Source organism: Gadus chalcogrammus, chromosome 6 (assembly GCF_026213295.1).
Source record: "Gadus chalcogrammus isolate NIFS_2021 chromosome 6, NIFS_Gcha_1.0, whole genome shotgun sequence".
NCBI classification, from domain to species: domain Eukaryota; kingdom Metazoa; phylum Chordata; class Actinopteri; order Gadiformes; family Gadidae; genus Gadus; species Gadus chalcogrammus.
The window spans coordinates 15,172,537-15,195,036 of record NC_079417.1 but is presented as its reverse complement, the minus strand read 5'-3'; the positions used below and the strand labels follow the sequence as shown (position 1 = coordinate 15,195,036).

At 42.8% G+C, this 22,500-nt stretch overlaps 1 protein-coding gene across 1 annotated transcript in view; it reads left to right on the top strand.

The window, feature by feature from the left end:
• Nucleotides 1-22,500, top strand: part of grid2 (glutamate receptor, ionotropic, delta 2) — a 472,475-nt gene that overhangs the window by 311,150 nt on the left and 138,825 nt on the right. The window contains exon 4 of the mRNA XM_056591936.1: nucleotides 13,408-13,613. Coding sequence (XP_056447911.1) covers nucleotides 13,408-13,613 — 206 coding nt within the window. The remainder of the gene's footprint in view (nucleotides 1-13,407; nucleotides 13,614-22,500) is intronic.

Here is a 22,500-nt window from a genome sequence, read left to right as displayed (position 1 = left end):
TGTGTGTGTGTGTGTGTGTGTGTGTGTGTGTGTGTGTGTGTGTGTGTGTGTGTGTGTGTGTTTGGGTGTGTGTGTGTTTGCAGCTTGCAGGGGAAAGCGATGATGTAACTAATATGTCGTAATGTGTGAGCAAAGCAGGAGGACATAATAATCTTTACTCATAATATCACCATTTGTTTGAAAGTATAAACGCACGTATACAAACTTGTATGCTTTTTATATATTTGTTTTCTACCCAGAATGCATTGCAGCCTGTATCTTGTGGCATCAGCCTTCCTCCCGATGGAATGAGAGGCACTGACGACACTATTAGAGAAGCTCAGTAAAGAGGTTACGTAGTTAACACATGAGGAAACATGCACCTATAGATTTAGCAACCAAGAGTCCCAGTCGCATTATGCCGTCTGGTTCCTGAAGTTGCTTTGAAACCGCCTTCGTTTCTCAGCCAATTTCAGCTCAAACGGAACACATTACAATTGAGGGCAGTTGTCTTTTTATGGTGTTTCTGGGACACCCAAATGTCCCCACCTGTGTGCAAGGTGAGCTCTTTAGAGAACGGCTGGGTGAGTGTGTGTCTACTCTGAGTGGACCACGATGACATCATCCTGATCCCCATTTCAGCTCGAATGGATTGTTGGGGACAAGCACAAGTGCGAATCTCTCTCTCTCTCTCTCTCTCTCTCTCTCTCTCTCTCTCTCTCTCTCTCTCTCTCTCTGGGTGCACTCACACTAGGCCATCTGGCCGTGGCCGTGGCCTTTTTCACACCTAACCGTGCTCAAATCTGCCAGTGTGAGTGTGGCCAGTCTGGCCAGGCCAGGCCAATTTGGCCACTTGGGAGAGGTGTGCTGCTACGGTATGGGCCGCTACGGTACAGATGCTAATGAGCCGGCACACGCACGGCTACGCAACCTGAGCTGGATGACGTATAGTCCATGCGACGACCACGGACATAATAAAGGCGACGAGCCTTCTTCCCATAAAACGGTAAAACATATATCCAAATAAGCAACAGACTCAGCAAAGTGCGAACTGTGTTCTCTGTGTTGATATCCATTGTTGTTAAAACTCTGACTGGCGGCAGACTTTATTATGGTCCATGCAGCGGACGCTTGGTGATGACGTATGTACAAGAGCCTACCGTGGCCAGGCCACAGTTGCGACGGCCTGGCCAGTCGGGCCAGATGGCCTAGTTTGAGTGCAGGCCAGAGAACAATGGGGCCATTTGAGCACGGTTAGGTGTGAAAGCGGCCGACGGCCACGGCAAGATGGCCTAGTGTGAGAGCTCTCTCTCTCTCTCTCTCTCTCTCTCTCTCTCTCTCTCTCTCTCTCTCTCTCTCTCTCTCTCTCTCTCTCTCTCTCTCAATCCTTCTCGCTCTATCACTCTTTCACTTTCTCTCAATCCCTCTCTTTCTCTCTCTCTTGCTCCCAGTTACTCTTTCTCTCTCTCATGCTCCCAGTTACTCTCTCTCTCTCTCTCTCTCTCTCTCTCTCTCTCTCTCTCTCTCTCTCTCTCTCTCTCTCTCTTTCTCTCTCTCTCTCTCTCTCTCTCTCTCTCATTCTCATACTTACTCGCTCTCGCTCTCTCTCAAATTCAAATTTCGAATTCAAAAAAGCTTTTTTGGCATGAGAAATATACATTTGCATGCCAAAGCAGGTAAAATAAAATGTAAAAAGGTGAGGTATATAGTATCAGGGGTTAATCTAAACCGGGAAAGAGGGGCGCTGCGCCTCCTTGTTTCAACCCAGCGCCTCCTTGTCGAAAATTTTAAATTACTTAAAATCTCCCGGAATGGAGAGCGAGCGAGCAAGACCGCGCACAGGAGACAGACGTGCTCCTAACCGCGTTCGCATCTGTGTAGCGAGCGCGCAGCACAACAGAGAGGGATCTAGAAACTGTGCATGAGGCAGTGTGCACGTGAGCCTCAGGCGCTGTCACGTTAAATTTGTACCGGGGGCGAAAATTGTACTGGCCTACGTCATCAGTTGTTTACATCTTGACAACCTGTCTGGCAACAGTCGACGCGATCGTCTGTTGCCGGGCAACAGACGATGACGCGATCGCGTCATTTGACGCGATCGCGTCAAATGACGTAGGAAGGTTCTTGAACGCGTCATTTGACGCGATCGCCCGTTTCCCGGCAACAGACGATCGCGTCGTCTGTTGCTATTCGATTAAACAATTAAATACAATACAAATATAAAGTAAAAACAAATGTTATCTAGCGATCCGTTATCTGTATTATGTTATTTCGTCTTTTGGAAACATGAGCCGAATGTTTTTTGCAACCTGCCCGGCAACAGACGATCGCGTCGTCTGTTGCCAGACAGGTTGTCAAGATGTAAACAACTGATGACGTAGGCCGGTACAATTTTCGCCCCCGGTACAATTTTAACGTGACAGCGCCTCCTGATTGGCCTGGATCGGTAAGTCAACCAATCAGTTTACAGTGTAGGCGGGCTTTTATCTCTTCTCCCGAACCAAATTTATCAGTTCAGTGAATCTGAGAGTGTCTGAGAAGAAAGAAAATATAGCGTTTGGTGACTTAGTTTACAGTGTTTTTAAAATGTCGTGCCGCGGGGTGAAGAAAAACAAGGATTGTCTTGCAAATTTTCAAAAGCTCTGCACCGTTTTTTCCGTTTTCCCCCTTGTGAATTTTTTCTAGAAAAACCCCTGTAGTATAATATATAATATAATAAGTATAAACCGTTAAATACAAAATATCTATAAATATCAAACGTTATACTATAAAAGTACTATAAAAAGTAAAATGTGCATTATTATAAAAATTACAAAAATTACAGTGTCTCCTATAAACAGATAAATGAAAGATACTCTAAATACATATTTACATTATGGAGGATGTGTGCAATAGTGCAATTATTGTGTGAAGAGTGAGTCCTGGGGGATGAGTCCATGGGGAGTTGGAGGTCCTTCTGTCATCACAACAGGTGACAAATCTTGCTGCTGCGTTCGCACATTGTTGTATTTTCAATTATAGGTATGGCAGTTTGTGAGTATCTGGAGTGTCTTTGAAGTCCTTGCATGCCTTTGTAATCCGTGGGAAGTGTGTATTCCTGATGTATTCGTATGACTGGCAGGAAGTCAGGAAATGCAGTTCTGTCTAGTTGTCTCTCTCTCTCTCTCTCTCTCTCTCTCTCTCTCTCTCTCTCTCTCTCTCTCTCTCTCTCTCTCTCTTGCTCGGCCTCGTTCCCTCTCATCCCCTACTCAACAGCTGTCCCCTGCTGTTTCTGTCCATCAAACAGGCTGCTTCTGAGCGCAGATTGTTTTTCTCATGTAAATGTAATTGATTTTCTTTGGTTGCCTCTTCTTTGTTGTTGTTTTTTCCTTTCTCGCTGTCCTATAAAAAGAGTAGTCATCCAAGATCAACTGATACATTTTAGCATGATCGATTTTTGGAAGGTATTCTCTTCAAACCCAATATGCTAGACTTTTTTCAATGCAATGTAGTGAATGTGGTGGAGAAGGTATTCAATTGAATTACTATAAAAATTTAAATCTTTATAATTATGGAATAGGCCTTGAATTGAAGACAAAAATTCACTACTGTGGCGATGTGAATCTACCCTATGTTGAAGAATTCCAATTTACATTCCAAAAAACATTTTTAATTAATGTTAAGATTCAACATTTACGAAGGGAACGTTTACCGGCCCGAGAATACATGCCAATAGCTAATCAAACCACTTATCAACTGAAATCATTGAAAATAACAAACAAAAATATATAATGTTTTAATATAATTTGCATACTGAATGAAAAATGTACTGAAATGAAAAATGGAAAGAAAAAGCAATTAAAAATATGCAAAATATTATATTTGTTTCTGACTAAGGGAGGCGTTGTAAAGGAAGCTAGCGAGAGGGAAGATGAGGAAGGAGAGAGAGAGAGAGAGAGAGAGAGAGAGAGAGAGAGAGAGAGAGAGAGAGAGAGAGAGAGAGAGAGAGAGAGAGAGAGAGAGAGAGAGAGAGAGAGAGAGAGAAGAGAGAGAGAGAGAGAGAGAGAGAGAGAGAGAGAGAGAGAGGAGAAAAGGTTAGGTTACAGAGGAGTTGGGGACTACAGGGGTCTGTGGGATGGACTCGTGTCTGGGACGTTTGTATCCTGAAGCCCTTTTTAAAGCCGCAAAGTGAAACGTCGAAGACACAGGGAGCGCAGGTTTGAACCCCCTGGGGGGGGGGTCATACATGGCAGACATTGCAGACATGACAGTTTAACAGTGTTAGCTGTGGGGCGGGAGGCCGGTGGTCTCCGGGCCCGGCTGAGTCATATGAGAGGTGGAGGCGGTGACGGTGGGGGTGAGGGAGGTGTGGGTGGGGTTGGTGGTGGGGTTGATGATGGCAGGGCCTGGGAGGGGGGTAGACTCATGAGTCAGGCAGGTACACTCGCCAACCAAACACCCGGGAGCGACAGAAAGCTTTTAACCGGAGAGTCAGGCGTTGGCCTCAGAGAGGTGAGCGATACATGCGGGTGGATTAAGAGAGACATGAAGGGAGGGAGGGGAGGCGGAGTGAGAGAAAGACAGGAAGAAAGAGAGATGGAAAAAGAAAAGCCCACGGGGATGTGGTTCTAACGGCGTTGACTCAGACCCAGCCATGCGGGCAAACAGACATGATGACGCTTACAAACAAGACCCTAAAATACTTTGGAATGCCTTCCCGGGCAGGTACAAACCCCCCTCCCTGAGAGCGTCCTCAGATCAGACCTGTGGAAGGGGGGTCTGGGGGGGCGTGGTGCAGCTGAATCACGTGCATGAGGAACAGCAACGGAGACAGAGACAGTGACAGTAGCAAGGGCAGAGGGGCGAGGAGTGAAAGGATGGAGAGAACATGAAGTGGCAGCAGAGTAGTAGATGGAGTGGCCCCCTCTCCCCGGGGTTCGCCCTGGTTTGTGTCCTGCCCCAAACTCTCTGAGTAGAATGCCTTTGCCTACAAATCAAACCGGGAAAAAGTGGGCTGACATGCCATTACTTTCGCCGGACACCTTTTCACCCACTAACGGCAGACATAAAATATCAGTGCGGGCCATTATAAAGTGCTACTTTACATTGGGCTGGGTGAAAACAGACTGTCAGTAGGAAGGTAGTATGTCTTTCAAATATTTTTCAATATGTCAGGCAGGACTTCGTAAGGGAGTCAACAGAAAGTCAATAGAATAAATATAAGGGAAGGACGCAAGGAAGGGATTTAGAGAAAACTCCATATACTTTGTCGATATAAGGATAAATATGGAGAGGGAAAAGTGAGGGAGAACCAGGAACTAGTTAAATGTCAGATTTCCAATATCCGGTAATCCTTTGGAAATCTGGCTAGATTATCAGCTCTCTTTGACTTCCCTTCCTAATCTTAATGTAAGGACGTGAGGAAGGAAGGTAGGAAGGAAGGAAGGAAGGAAGAGGCCACTAATGTAAGATGGTAAAGAATAAAGGAACGACAGAGGTAAGGAAGGAGGTACACAGTACACAGAAGGAAGGAAGGATATAATGATGTTAATAATAAAATAACATGTTGCTAGGCATTCTGGGTACTGCCTTTAATCCATTCAATGTTGAGGTGCCTGGGGCATGGACAAAAACTGCCAGAGGTAAAGTAAGAACAGAAGGATTAATTTCAGGGTAGGACAAAGGTTATAGGAATTACAAAACCACAACACCACCAATAATTAAGTATCATTATGAACAAATTTGCCCTGGATTGTAATCGTTTCATGGTTATAGCTTTGAATTACAAAGTGATCAGCCAGAGGCCAAAAAACGTTCTAAAAACAAAAAAATATCATATTCCACACTGTCCGGGAAAAGAAAAAGAAAACATGCCGGGAAAAGTTAGATTTAAAAGTGAAAAATGCCAAAAGAAAATGGAGTTCTTGTCTACAGAGTAGACATTATCGTGCGACCTCCATGCGTGCCATCCGTGAGGCAGTTCTCTGTCTTGCATGCAGCAACAGGAAGCATGGATGTTAGAGGTCAACAAGGCTGTGCGCAGAGGGACACAATTCCTATGCAGCAATCATTGAAGATCGAAAGGCATTATAATATCACCCCACTGCTGGGATTTGGTCCGTGAACCGTGTTAGGAATCTCTAAACGGATCCATCCTGAACGGTAATAACCATATTAATCAATGTGGAAGTATCAGGATTGCCAATTGCAGAGACGAAGAAATTTGGGAGATTCATTTTAATCAAATCCCTTAAGAGTTGAGCCTTGGGAAGAACGTTGCAGGTTCGCGGCAGGCTCTAAAAGGCATCATCCGTCACAACGTTAAGTAAGTCTTATAATGGATGCTGCCGTTATTGTCAGAGGAGCTGTTTTCAACATGGTACACTCCCAGAGGTTGAAATGACGATGAATGACCAAAGGTGACTTTCTGCAATTATGGAAACAATGGAACACGAGATGGCATGTCGAAAACATTATGAAGCTAAAGTTAATGTAAAGGATTATCGTGTTGTAGTCCGTGTGTTAAGTTTGAATCTGATAATTGGGACATGCCTTCATGCAATCAAGGATATATATCTGTGTCTAGAATAGTATTGTAAGGCTGCATGTGGTCTGGTCAAGTATAGATACATGTATCCATAAAAAGTACATTGAAGCATATATAAATGTTTATAAAAGAAGCCAAGTGAAGGTGTTGGTTTTAGTTGTAGCTTATTTGTATTGTCCTGGATGAAATGTACAAGATGTGGAATTTGGTATTCCACATATCCTGGTTTCAATATCTAAAGAATTAGAACTAAAAACACTCAATATGCCACCATAATACAAACCTGTTGGTCTCATAATTAAAAAAAAAAATAGAAATTTGATACAAGTCATTGCCATTTGTCAGGCAAAGATTGGATGTGAAATGCAACATTTTATTTGAAAATACATTTCCTGGGGGAAGGTTGAAGCGACTGATAGAACCAAATATTCTGCTAAATGATGTGATCTGATACAAAGCACAACGATGTCATTACATTGAAGGGATGATTGAAGTGTTGTTTTGACAAGACATTGCACTCTTTGTGTTGCATTTCAATGGCAATCGAGTTCTAATCGGTGTAACATAGAAAACTAAACAAATAAACAGAATCATTCAATTATAATATGGACGATTCAGTATGGTTTTGGTTGGAGGCTTCTTATTGATTGTGGTATAAGTAACTTGTTATTAAATGCAATAAAACCTAAAGCTAGGGCTGTTTGGAGAAACCAGCCACAGTAAGCTAGATTTTAAAAGTATCCAACAGAAAGAATCCCACCCATCCCTTCAGGCCTCCCTCCAGGCCAATCCCCCAAAAACACCTGATAATCTCTCAAGTGTTATCCATAGCTCTGCTTAGCCCTGTGGAAGACTTTGGTCATGCGCGACGTGAGCATGTGCAGAGGGCGTTGAGGTAGCCGGTAGGTAGGTAGACAGGCAGGTAGGCCCTCCTTTCATTCAGGCCTAATGAAACGATTGGACAGGCTTACAGTCCCCCGACAGCTGATTGAACTTTTTGTCAGATTATTACATTTATTGACTGCTGTCGGTATTTCAAGCAATTTTAAAAGAAATAGGGAAAAAAAAATCTCCTGAACATTGGCTATTTTGAGGTGAAAAGAACCTTATCAAATCCAAAAAGCGTTGGTGTGTAAATGACTGTGTGTTTGCAATTGTGTGTGTTTGTGTGTTTGCAAGTTGGTGTGTGTGTGTTTGTGTGGGCACGTGAAGGTTTGCAAGTGTGCGTGGCTGTGTAAGTGTGTGTAAGTGTGTGTGTGAGAGTGTCTGTGTGTGCATGGGAATGTTTGCAAGTGTGTGTGGCTGTGTAAGTGTGTCGGTTGGGGTGACAGGTGCTTGTGTGTCTAGTGAACCAGCGCAGTCTCCCAGATGAGGATCAGCTCTTCCCGCTTGACTGTGAGGGTGCTTCAGCACTTGGTCCATGACCTGCTCAGCACCATAGACTGTGTTCCCAGAGCACGTTCTCCAGACAAGGAGAGAGACACTCAAAGCTCACTCTGAGTAGAGGATGAGTAATGCATTGGAATAAATAATCTTAGAGTCCAGATTGGACCGCTTCTAAATGTCATACAAGCCATTATATTTATGATTTTTGAAAGATGGTGGTGGGTGACTTGGCAGCGTGGATATCCGGCATGTCTTTTCAGTTCAACATATGCTTGGTTCTTTGTCGATGTTTTTACAATATATTTGGCAATGAGTTGTCATGGTTGCATGTGTGAAATGTGGTTACAAAAAAATCCAAAATGATGCATGTAATATTATAGGAACTAGAGTTTTCGCGCGTCCATGCGCACGCTCAACCTCTAGTTGTTATTAAACCCATAGCAATAATGTATATATAATAATGTGGAAACTCCAGTCGATAATGTAACACATTTCTGAGCGCATAATAAAAAGATTTTGCCTATAATTTTAAAACGTATAACATTCGTTCGCAACAAATTAAGTGCCAACAATTAAATGTTTTTTAACCATTCAGCGAACAAAAGGAAACAGGCTGATTATCATTTAGGGGGCCACTCAATGGCATGCAGAAGCGTCATCAACCGCTGTGGACTTCGTTTTTTTTTATATATCAAAATGAACGACCCGCCGTTGCTTGTCGAGGTGAGAAATTTTCTCTTCCCTTCTTTTACCGCAATTTCTACAGTCTATAGACAGAACGGGATACCTGGGAGAGATTTTCGACAGCGGAGCCGTTATGTTTAAAAACATAACGTCTTAACTGGGTGAGTGTGTCGCTGTGGTGTGTGTGTGTGTGTTCTTACCTGGGCGTGTGTGTCGATGGCGGTGCAGTTATGTTTTAAAACATAAAGTCTTACCTGGGTGAGTTTCGCTGCGGTGTGTGTGTGCTTGGCGTGTGTGTTCTTACCTGCGCGTTTGTCGATGGCGGGGCCTTTATGTTTAAAAACATAAAGTCTTACGCAGCATGCACACTGCACCGTCCATCAACAGATGACAGAAGGCATGGCTGACGAGTGGGGGAGTAGTCTGACATATCCACTCGCTTTCCCGGGTCGTTTCACAAAGGTGATTTTCATTGGTCAGAGCCCGAGTTGTGTCACAGTGCATACATTTGCATACGCAATCTGATTGGATGACGGATCCGTCGCTGCCTGAAAATTGAAAAATATGTATTTAAATTATACCTACTTTTTACTTATTTTTAGATTGATTTAACTTCAGTGAAGAAAAATGTAATCGTTGATTAAGAAATAATTAGGGGAAAATGTTATTCAGTACATTACTTAGCAGACGCTTTCATCCAAAGCGACTTACAGTAAATACACACATTGACCGACCGACGGCAGAGTCAATGGGATGAAATGCAAGGAGCAGTTAGTGTCTTGCTCAGGGACACATCAACACTCAGCTAAGAGGAGCTGGGGATCGAACTAGCTACCTTTTGGTTACAAGACAACTGCTCAGCTAAGCCGAAGCATCTTTGTATTGTAATATCTTTGTTTTTTAATATCTCTCAGAATGTGAACAAAGTTATTTGATATTTTTTAATTCAATAACAATGTATATTTGCACTGGCCAAAAACCTTCAAGGGGATAAACGGTGGGATTAGAAGCATTTTGCAAAGATCTTTGCACAATCTGTCTTTGTGAATTAACTATTAATTATTCCAACCCTCCCATAAGAGTGCCAAGTCAGCCTCGACCAAGTCAACCCAGCCTTTCTCCTCAGTCTTTTTTGCTCACTAAAGGATAAGCAGACAGGCAAACACACCAGCTGGAAAGAAACAGCTAAGGCTTGAATCAGACATTTGCTGACATGTAAATTAATAGGCAGGCATAAATCCCTGTTACGTACGAAGCCGATTTTAAAGGGAGCAAAACAAGCAAAATAATCAGCCACTAGTAACATTTGGATGTCCTTTTTTTTGTGCATTATTTAACATCTGCTAGTGATGCTGACAAAGGCTTAATTTATGATGATGGCAATTTAGATTTCCTGTGTTGCAGGAAGTAGTGTGCATGATGTGGTGGATATAAAGTGACGCATTAAGTGTATGTGATCATTAAGCGTGCCTAAAAAGGTTTCTGCACAGCTATGAGTCAGCCACTCCGCTGATTGAATGTGTGCTTTAATAGATCTTTGCATGGCGTGAATATATGCCGATGGTGATCTTGTGTTGATGATTTTGACATGCAATTATTATTGCAATAACAATTACAATTAGATACAAAGTTTATTTTTGTACAGCTTTCAGAATTTAAGAATAGACTAACAGCATGCCAGGCTTGTTCCTTCATGCTTAGAAGACCTGAAATCAAAAACACACTCAAACACACACACACACACACAGAGTTGTAGATTAAAGCTGCATGGTAATTATCAGTTCTGATAAATTATCCGATAATGGGAAATTTGTTTTCGCAATTAGGATTTCGTAAAAGAGCCTATAATTCCTCGTCAATACTACTTCCATTGGCTCAAACACAGGGCTTAACAAATGCTACACACTGTTGCAGAAGTTTCACTTGAAATGAAACTACTGTTTCACTTGAAGTGAAACTACTGCACCTGAGCAGAGCCAAGTGGTATGGGCGTAGTAGATTAGTGAGGACAAAAAAAGGGTGAATATGTCATCGCTGCCTTGGAGGTTTTTCACAGTCGCAGAGGACGAGAGCACGATTGCTATTTGCAATAGATGTTCTGCTAGGGTTCCCAGGGGAGATAAAAAAAGTAGCAAAAAAAAAATCAAATACACAGTCCATATCTCAAAGAGTATTTGTGTACTCGTTTGTTAGCTGTTTTTCTCTTCATCCGTACAAATATCATAAGTTACTTGAAAAAAAATTGCATTTCTGTTATTCCGATGTCTTTCGATCATGGTAGATACTGTTCTAACACCTCAAAAAGACATGAACTGTAATTAGGATGTCTGCTGTTTTTAATTAAACCTCATGGTACATATATTGCTTGGCTGCAGTACACTTCACTTCAGTTTTGATGTTGGGACGCCTACCTGGTGGGCCTTATTGTAAATCTTGGATCGCCGGGGAACTCCACCCACCCAGGCCAGACACTAAACGTTGGCAAACAAGAAACTATTTTTGTCTCAACAACAATATGTATCAAAATTGATTATAAAATCGAACGATATCGGTTGTCAAAAGTTACAACCGAACCCTGTAATAACTACTTGATCAGTGGTTATGCTATGGTAATGTAGCTAAAGCAAAAGTTTAATTATGAACACGATGTTCCCCTTCTGTTTATCATCGTTCTATGGTGGGTCCATTCCTTAATGCCTGGATAAAGGGGGGTGTCACAAATATTTGGCCTGTTACGCCCTTTGAGACTGTAATGGTGATTAAGGGCTATACAAATAAAATTGAATTGAATTGAATTAATCGTAAGCCCCTCCCCATATCTCTCAACCAATCAGTACCTCATTCAGTCATTCATGCTGGGCACTTGTCTGATGCTTTCGTTGAGTGCCCCTTCAACTCCGGGATTAAGCTCCACCTGTCTACAGAGAAAGAGATTACGTTCTCCAGGGCCGAGGCACTCCATCCATAGTCTCACCCCCACCAGAGACTAGACGCCATCAGGGGGGAATCTTACACCAGATTTTCCGTTCCAGCCAGCTGCTATCTGAGCTGTGTTTTTGACTTTGCCTTGTCTGTTTTGCTCTGAATGCATGCATGGGCAGTATTTGAGTGTGTGAGGAAGAGAGGGAGAGAACGAGAGGCTGGTCTGCTGTTGTCACTACCTGTGTACTGTTGTGCTTGCACTGTCCAGGGAGACAGGCAGATCAATTCATGATTTTGCTAAATAATTGATTTTCTCCTCTGCTGAAAACTTGAACACAACATTACTAGCTGAGCTGCAGAGTGATACATGTGCATGCACACACACACACACACACACACACACACACACACACACACACACACACACACACACACACACACACACACACACACACACACACACACACACACACACACACACACACACACACACACACACACATGTTCTTTCCTGAACTATGAACGGCCTCAATGTAGTGATGACTTGACATCGGTTGGTTACATGGAGGCCAAAGACCAGCAGCTATCACCCCAGCCCCCCCACACACACACACACACCAGCCCTTTAAAATCATGATCAATCTGGTTGACGATGACAAGTGACAGCGGTGTCATTTAAATTGCCCCCTGAAATCAATCACTAGGTCGTTACTTCATGTTACAACCCTCACACTCACAAAACTGAGACCCACAGGAAATGAAAGACTGGCATGCTCTCAGACTTCATCAGCTGTCTGTGTAAACTACGGATGAAAATATCATCATAATTAGGTGTACTTGCAATGTTAATTATTATAAAAACTGATAATACTATAAAAACAGTTGTATTACTGGACATAAAAACACGAAGAAAGCATTGGTTTGTATACTAAGCTATTTGTGTGCAAATAATGATTTAAATGTTGTTGTGCTATAGTTGTTATCGTGACAGCAGCTGTTTACCAGAAAGCTTCAGTTAGTCGTTGTTGTCTTTATAAATACTGTATTCTATATAGTTAAGGGTGAACTCTCTTGTAAATTGATCGCAATGCTGGCATTATTATTATTTCAAAACTTTGTTTCTTGTGATATCAATAAATCATGTCACACTTGCGGATCATCCAGATTTACAGAGCATATGCCAGATCACAGTCACTTTAGATTAATAGGCGTACAAGAACACCAGCAATAACCTCTGGTCCAGATACGCACAGATGGCTCAGCGACTGCAAAACAGAGGGAGATGGATAAATTAACTAAATCATATATTTTGTGAAGAAAGAGAGAAGACAAAAGATAGCCAAAGACTGACAAAAAAAAAAGACTTATTATGGCATTTTTTAAAAACATCTCATGAATACTAATGTTAATATTCATAATTTGTTTAGTTTGGCCAACAATAAAATCCTTTCAGCAATGTGAACAGTTGTAGAGCTTTGAATTTTAATTGTTTTGGAGATGTTAATGTCCTCACCATGAAGTCGATATTCCGTTCATCGCCTTGGCTTTGATTTATATTCTCGACCTCTCTTCGTCTTCACAACTTCTCAATCCCAATCCGAAATCTTTGATTGTCCATAGGACAAGACACAGAGGAATTTGCTTAGGTTAAGATGCGTGCCTAAAAAGATACAAGTGAACGACAACACAAAGTAAGATTTTGCTTCCATACCAACCATGCAACCAGAAGTCTGTGAGATGCAGCACCTCCCTCTCTCTCAATCAAGGCAGAAAATCACCAACCTCTGCTCCCCCCAAAAAGATGGTGTCCAGTCCACCTAGTGGCAAAGATGTATACTTAGTCCCGCCTTGGGATCTGATGGATGTCCAAAGCATCACAAACCTTATGTCTTACTGTATGTCCCCCCCAGATATCCGGGGTATCGAGGACTTCCTGGACCGCACGTCCCAGCAGGGGCTGGACGTGTCCCTGCAGAAGGTGGAGGCCAACATCAACATGATGATCACCAGCCTGTTCAGGACCATGCGGACGGAGGAGCTCCACCGCTACCGCGACACCCTGCGCCGTGCCGTGCTCTTCATGAGCCCCGCCACCGCCAAGGCCTTCATCTCCGAGGTAGGATGCACGCACGCGCACATGCACACACATACATGCATTCTTTCACATATGCACCGCACGCACACAGACCTAGGTATTCACACGTAAAGCATCCTTTCTTTATTATAATCCTTACTTTGCCCATGTCCCTTCCTTTCGACTTATTGTTGCGTGCACATATCGGCAACTTTTTTGACATTTCACAGGAAGCATTTATTGACCTTGTCCTGAACTTTTGAATCCAAAAATAACACCTTAATTCATGTTATTGCAGAGCTATCTGCCTTCAGCTTCACTCTTCATTATTTATCCGTACAGAAGTCACAGGTATATTGAGGCGACATATTCACAATCGCACTCTACTTCTTCAGGTATACAGACCTAGAAACCTTTTGAAGACATAAAATATGTTCTTTTGCCTTTTTACAAGATTTATTTATTAATTGTATAGGTCAAATGTTAATATTTGACCTGGGTATTTGTGCAAAACTAAAACCAGCAGATATCTGCTCTTTGGTCAAATTAACTAGTCCACCTATTCCATTGTGCGATTCTTAGCTGATTATCTGTGCCTACATGTATTAATTATGTGCCCAAGTGCTCGGTTATTGCCCCTGGCCTTTGGAGCTGAATCAAGCAATTTCTCTCCTAATTAAGCAGATCAATTGAAAACAGTAATTACTTATTTTCCTGCGCCCATGCCTTATACATGAGGCTGGGAACATGACACACATGGGCATTTACATTATAAATAGGGATACACTCCTTACATCTCCCTGTATTCTAACAGGCGGTCTCCCATCTCTCCTCCCCCCTATCTGTCTCTCTTCTTTCTGCACGGTTCTTCAGCCAATTTGTCCCTTCTTTTTTTTTCGTCTAGCCCTGCAGAGGTAGACAATTAGGAAGAGCTTCTTCGCCTCTTGTACGTAAATGATACAGAGGGTCATGGTTGAAAGCAATAGGCTGCAGTGTTGGTTATGAATTTATAATGAGGAGGGTATATCGTAGGACGCTGCTTAATCCCATGTGTCGTGTTCTCAGCGCGCTTTAATTAAAAGTGACCTCAGAAAGAGCAATCAGAATCTCATTTGGTTGGAGGCATGACAGAAAAGGGGTTAAGACACACAAACACGCTTTGTATGCATGCGTAACTGCACGCGTGCACGTGTGTGTGTGCATAGAAACACATCCACTGACATTTAATGGCCATTGAAAGTATAAAGTTGTCATTAATGTTCTTAAACTGCATTTAGGTTCATTATAAGCACAACATAATATAGACGCTTCACACGTGCCTGTTACATAATTGCATGTTTTTTATCCCACTCGGTATTTTGATAAAAGTGTCTGCTACATGACGATATTGGGAAGTGGTAATTATTATTGGATCTTAAAAGCATATTTTATTTGTGCATTTTATTCTTCTTCCAAAATAAACACTTCTGAAAGCAAGTCAACGTAACATCGGTGTGTGTCGCTCCAACAGAGACGATTCCTCTTTTCTTCTCTCTTGCAGTGTAACACATATTTAACCTGCATTAGTCAAATGATGGGTTCATAGAGATTGAGATGGATGAGATATAGGGGAGGGTCCGTTAATGCGGGCGTTGGAAGATTGATGATTGAAAAATGTTGAATTAACTGAGTGAACGAAAAGGCGAGGCAAAGTTATGAGGACAGAGACACCAGCTGAATTCGAACAGATTGCCTGGACCCTGTTCTAGTGCTCTCGGTTATTCAACGAATCATACAGACCACTCTAACACATGTACTATGGTTAAGTGAGCCACAGGGGTCTATTGAGAGACTAGAAAAGACCCAAGTTGTACGAACGGCAAACATTGACGAGAAATGGGAGAAAATAGTAGGAGGGCATCCTTTGCTGTCATTGTGAAGGGGGAAGGGATGCAGCAAAGTAAGGGATGTAGCAAATAAAGGAATTGGAGGGGAAATACAACAGATTCACTCGGTCTTAGTTAATTGATAAGAAAATCGGACTGAAGAAGGATTAAGCAATGGCAAAGTAACATTAACAAAATGGCAAGATTATAAACGGGGAGGAGCTGACAAAATAGTGCAGTGCTGCATACAAAGCCTGTCTTGGAAAACGCTGAGACTCAAGCTCTGATTGCACATCAGGGTTGTCATGCATGTGTTGCTTGTCACTCCCTCATGCCATTTTTCTATGATTTCTTTCTTTTTTTGTGTGTCCATGCTGTGATGTAAGCCCAGCAGGGAGGAATGATGAACATCTGTTGATTTTTTAACAGAATGATTCCAACAAATGCACACATGCACAAACAAACAAACAAACACAACGTAGTCCACCTAGTGGCAAAGATGACACACCCACACACACACACACACACACACACACACACACACACACACACACACACACACACACACACACACACACACACACACACACACACACACACACACGTAACACTCTATGAAAATCTGCCAAATGTATGACCACCCCCATCCATGGTGGCACCGTATTTCATAAAGCTAACTCTAAAGGGAACTGAATTGTTTTGGTTGGAATTGAAACAGCTTTTCAGAGCCATAGTCCCTACTGATACTTTGACTACTGTATGTATTACCGTTCAGTAAAATGAAGCATATTCAGTTGTTTATCATCCAGTAAATTAAATGTCCTATGTATTTCCCTCAGCAAATAAACAGTCTACCAACCAACATTGTATGCATTTAATTTGCATTAATCTGCATTCCCTTTATTCAGTGTCCATCAGTCCAATTGGTAAATTGGTTTTGCATACCGAGTTGTTAAGACCACTAGCATGCTTTGGTGATGTAGACTTTTGTCTCACAAAATATTTTGTAGTGATGGGTTCATAATGATTATTTGGTTGTTATCGTAGTGTTTAATCTTACTCTTGTGCTAACCTCATCCCTTTATGTTGTGAAAAGAGCAACGCAAGATTGTTTGATATAAAACTGGGAGACATCTAGTTGGAAGAAATGGGGGGATAATTAGAGAGATGTGAGACCGAGACGCAACAAAGAGATATAACTGGAATGGAAGCAGGAAGGAAGGAAATGGTAAAAGGAAAGAACAGCAATACAAACTACAGCCTGGGGTACGGATTCAAGTGGCTAGGATGTTCAAGAACCCCAAAAAGTAAAAGTTAAGGACAGTGGAGGCTTAAGGGTAGAGATGTGGACAATGGTGTTTCTCTGTACAACACCGCATATATTAATATATACATCTAATAATTACACACACATATGCCACACATGCAGACAGAGAGACACAAACACGCACACAAACAGCCACACACACACACATGCACGTGCACGCGCGCATGCATGCACAAGCACACAACCCATCAGGCAGAGATGGCCTGTTATTTGTTTCAGTTTTCAGAGCAGCTGAAGGGCAGTTCAAGGGCTCTGTATCTCCCCTTGAACTTTATCGCTAGACAGATATGCCATTATGGTCATACCCTTAAACGCTTGTTTGTGTGTGTGTGTGTGTGTGTGTGTGTGTGTGTGTGTGTGTGTGTGTGTGTGTGTGTGTGTGTGTGTGTGTGTGTGTGTGTGTGTGTGTGTGTGTGTGTGTGTGTGTCTTTGTGGATGATTATCTGACCAAATTGCATTGAGAAAGCCTGATGATTGTTGAGCATTACTGTCAGAGAGCTAAAATGTGTATGTGCTATGTATTTGTTTATGTGTGTGTGTGGAGGGGTTGTATGTGTCTGCGTTGTAAGGAGTGGAAGAGGTAAGCACTATTGGCTAGGGTTTGCATTAGTTTGTACTTTTTCTGTCTGTTTAGACACACTGGCATACAAAACATATCACATGGACGTAAACAAACACACATTCACACACACAGCTATTGAAGTTGACACAAAAATTATGATGTTGATACAATGCAAATGTATAAGCAGTCTGTAAGCAGTAAGCATATGCATCCCACATCCTTTTATCCTGAAATTCTTAGGATAACCGACGGTTGACCTCCTATTCTTCCTCCTCCTCCTCCTCCTCCTCCTCATACTCCTCTTTCCCTGTCACGCCTCTGGAATTACAGAGTGTTCCTAAGTATCCGAGCACACGTGTGCATCCATCCATGCATCCATCCACAGCTCCACCTACATGTGGGAGCCACTCGCACCGATTTCAGCAGTTCATTGGGCCTGCATTATGAATGACGGGGACCATAAACATTCTGGGAGGTTCCTCTCCTTGTGTGAAATCATCCATTATGGAACGTCACGGGAAACGACCCTCACCAGCACCCTAAAATGCAAGCATGCACGCAAGCACACACTCACATACACAGACACATGCTCACATACACACACACATGCGCGCACGCACATACGTAAATGGGTTGTGAAACCTTCTGTTTTGTGGGCAGTAGGTTTTACAATATTTTAGATGAGAGTGAAAAGTATAAAACAATACGGGTAATTGAATGTGTCCATCCCCTGCACATCACTCCTTTGTTTGCTTCTATCACTGTGGACGGTTGTATGATTTTGGACACTCGTGTTTAGTGTTATTTATGCACTATGTGTCTTTAATGGGACGAAAAGCGTGAGGAAAGAGGTGGAGAGAGATAATGAAATAAAAGGAGAGATTAAAGTGGACAGGGAAATGGGGAAGGCTGTTCAGCCAAGAAATTAAACATGGAGAGAAGATAGATTCCAATGAGGACGGTAACACGGAACGGAGACAACTAGCACAGCCAAGTGAGAAAGACGGGCACAAAATAAAGAATAAATTAGAGAAAAATAAGAAAAATGTCTGTCAACCGAGCAGCAGGAGCTCTGAGTGCCTGTACAATCAATGGTTGCTCGATGATAAACGATGAATAAAGGTTGTCTTAATAAAATAAAAAAGCTCCAAAAGTGTTTGGGTAGACAGACGTGAACCACTTGAGGTTGGCTGATGAAAAAGGGTCTGCCTGACACCTGTTTGTGTTGCGTAATACTTTGTGTTTTTCTCTGCTAGTGTGCCAAAGCACCGTCGTCAGGGGCAATTGTCCGCAAAGGAAGTGCCGTGCTGCCCGATAGTCATTCTTAAGGGACATGCTTTTGTTCTCCTGTAATTCTGGTAATTTTGGGTGCTATGTCAAATCTTGGATGTTTGAAAAAACATTTTGTTCAGGACAAAAGTGTGTGCTGTGGTCACGCTTTGGTGACAGGACACAGAGAGAGGCAGACATTTAAGGAAACCAGTGTAATTTAGACACAGCTTAACGATGGGCACCTCACAAAGACACCAATTTGATAACTTGCATGTGCTATGCTTTGTCCATCAAACTTTTAGTGTACTATTATGTTCTTGCCTACCATTCTTTTAGTCATGAAAGTCATGAGGCTCTAGTGTTACAGGGGAATAGCCTACATTCACAGTTCAGGTGTTGACCCGCCATCAATCAGCCTTCGCCTTCCATCACTCTATCTAGGTTTTCCTCCATCTCTTCATCATTGTATTCTTTCATCTATTTATCTTTCCCCCCAACCAACCATTAATTTATCCATCCATCATTCTCTTCGTCCTTCTGTTCATACATCCATCTATCATCCATCCATGTATCATCTATATGTAGTTTGATCCACGGTTCTGCTGGTGAATCTCATGGTGTAAAGTGTAGTTGTTTTTTGAAGCCTCTATCATCTGGCTTGTTCTGCAGAGTGCTCCCGGACGATGCCCCTTGTGTCGCGGTAAATGGACAGCCTCTTTTTCCATGCTGGGTCCTTTAAAAGATCTCACAATTGTGTGTGTGTGTGTGTGTGTGTGTGTGTGTGTGTGTGTGTGTGTGTGTGTGTGTGTGTGTGTGTGTGTGTGTGTGTGTGTGTGTGTGTGTGTGTGTGTGTGTGTGTGTGTGTGTGTGTGTGTGTGTGTGTGTGTGGTATTTCTATTTTTCGGTTTATCGAAAGGCCAGTCCTACTCCAGACAGCACAAAACAAACAAACACATGCGTCTTCATCTCTTTACTTTCTCCTCCCCATCATATTTATCCCTTATTGTAGATGTTGTCCTGCTTCTGTTCACTTTCTCCATTTCTTCATATGCTGGATCCCCTGGATTCCACCATTCATTGTTGTGTTAGTGGTGGGGATTATTGTCGTCTAATCCTCTCAACTCTAACTCAGTCTCTCTCTCTCTCTCTGTGTCTCTCTCTGCCTTCTCTCACGCTCTCGCTCTCGCTCTCGCTCTCTCACTCTGTCTCTGTCTCTGTCTCTCTCTCTGTGTCTCTCTCTGCCTTCTCTCTCTCGCTCTCGCTCTCTCTCTCTCTCTTTAAATCTCTCTCTCGCTCTCTCCCTCTAAATCTTTGTGTGCAAGACACACACACACGTGCGTGTTGACTCAGGCGCTGTCTCTGGGTAACGGGGTTCGACTGGGGGGTCAAACAGCTTCCCTTCCGTGGCTCCAGTGGCTGATGAGGAAATGTAGAGAGCTGTGCTGGCAGTCAATGAAAGGACAGAGCCTGTAATCTGCTGTCTTCTGTCTCACGAGGCTCCCCCTATCCGGCCGTAACATCTCAGCCTCGCTCCTAATATTAGACTGCAGCTCATGCTCCACTGCCACCGGTTCCCCTATCTGGCAGTAACATCTCAGCCTCGAATGTGTGTGGATGATGGCTGATTTAAGCAGCCTCACCTGGCTAAGTATGATTGGACTATGAACCTGTTGCACATTCCCTCAGCAGTGTGCAATAGCCATCTCCACACTGGAGCAACTTTTACGGCTGGGAAATAGGACTCAAAAGCACGACTCAGGTGGCAGGAGTCTGTGTAGAAACATTTGGCAGATTTTCCTTTCCTAGCGGATAGGTCGGTACAAGGGAAAGCATTGGTAGATCAGAGAAACAATCTGGCAGGGAGAAGACCAAGACGTAGTCGGTCGGTACATGGGTAGTCACTTGGAAACCCGGCAAATAATCCGGCAGGGAGAAGGCAAAGACGTCGTCGGTAGTAAACTGGCAGGAATCAGAAAACCGGGAACCGTAAATATCACTAGGAAAATGCTGTGACGTTTGATACAAAGAAGAAGAACTTGTGCAGAGGAAGGGAAACACGATGACTAAATACAATAGGAGGGGAATGTTAATGAGGGACAGGTGAAAACAATTTAAGTGAGTGAGTGACAATCATAGACACGAAAAACATAAGGACAGCGAGTGAAACAATCAATGAAGGGGGCGAGATGTGACAGCACCCTTGTCATGTTAATTTTCTGGGCGGAGGGGGTTGCTATACTGTCGATCAAATGAGGCGATGCAAAATGAATGGCAGAGTCCGGTGAAAGCACTTAAGTTCGAAGATGAGCCGGCAGCTTTGCCGATGAGACGAGGTAAAGAGTTGCTCTCCTTTACTTTACATTGACACATTGACACAGATGTAAGTAGTATCCTTAGAAGATGGGAATTACTCTATTCCCTATGGGTTGTGCAGATGCCTAGCCTCCTGTGTAGATTCCAAACCCTAGGCAACAGGCAAGATGTGTCTAAGGAGCCCACGAGCAACAGGTCGTTTAGACTCTTTTTATAGGGAGGTCCATCCCAAACTTCACCTCCACCTCCTGATCTCTGCTAGACTGCTCTCTCCTAGCCCTCTTGCATATGGCAAGACTACACTGAGAATGATCTCTCTGCCTCTCTCTCACTCTCTCTCTATGTATCTATTTTGCAAAATGTTTTTGCACAACCAAAAATGTGACTTGCTGAAGATGGTGCATAAAAAAAGCAACATGACAAAAGCTAAATATGTAAATATTCATTGTAAAGAATTTAAACAAATATTTGAATAACAATAATTGCACAATAAGTTAATGTACATGACCAGTACAGTGATTGTCCTGCTTGTTTTAGGGATAATTTAGGTAAATAACAAACAAAGACTTGAACATGTGCTCGCACACACAACGCACACACACACAAACACAAACAAACGCACGCATGCATGCACACAATAGTGACACAGAATGTCTGACCTTGCCTGAGGCAATTTCAGTATAGTATAGTGTCTGACATTTCAGGCCATAGGCTAATCTTTGTAATGCACAGGTGCAATTCCCTTTCTGCTGTTCTTGTGCTCTTTATGAACACTGGGTCCAGCTGTAGTCACCTCTTTATGTCCAGGAGTGATGCCTGACAAAAACACATTTTACCCTCCACATTCTTTATGGTTGCACCTCTCCATAACTCTACTTTCAGAGCAGATGGAGGGAACAGCATAGCACCGAAAGTATAACCTTGTTTCTCTGGTCAGCATGTGGTATGGTGGCTCTGTTTAGTTTAGTTTAGTGTTTTATTAGCCATGATATTGTTCTGCCGGGGTACATATACATTAAGGCAAAATTGTTTGCCATACCTCATATTGAGCCCAATATTGAGCATATATATTGAGTGTTTTGCGTTCGGATATACACATGTGATGGACAATAAAAGGGTTTCCTTGATAATAAAGCCTCATGAGCAGTATTGGACACACTTAAACCAGGCTGTTTATTCTCTCTGCTGTATGGTGAAGGGAATAGGGCTGTATATGATGGCACATCCTATCACAGTTAAGAATCACTGGACCGTGAACGAGTTGTGGAGAGTCAACACAATGAATATATATCTCCTTTAAAACAGCCCAACACACACACACCAACACATGTATACAGTCACGCACTCACACACACTCACACACACTCACACACACACACACACACACACACACACACACACACACACACACACACACACACACACACACACACACACACACACACACACACACACACACACACACAAACACACAAGGGCTAGTATACAAACACACACACACACACACACACACACATGCATACACACACATGCACACACACATGCAAACACACAAACACACAGACCAGCACACACACACACACACACACA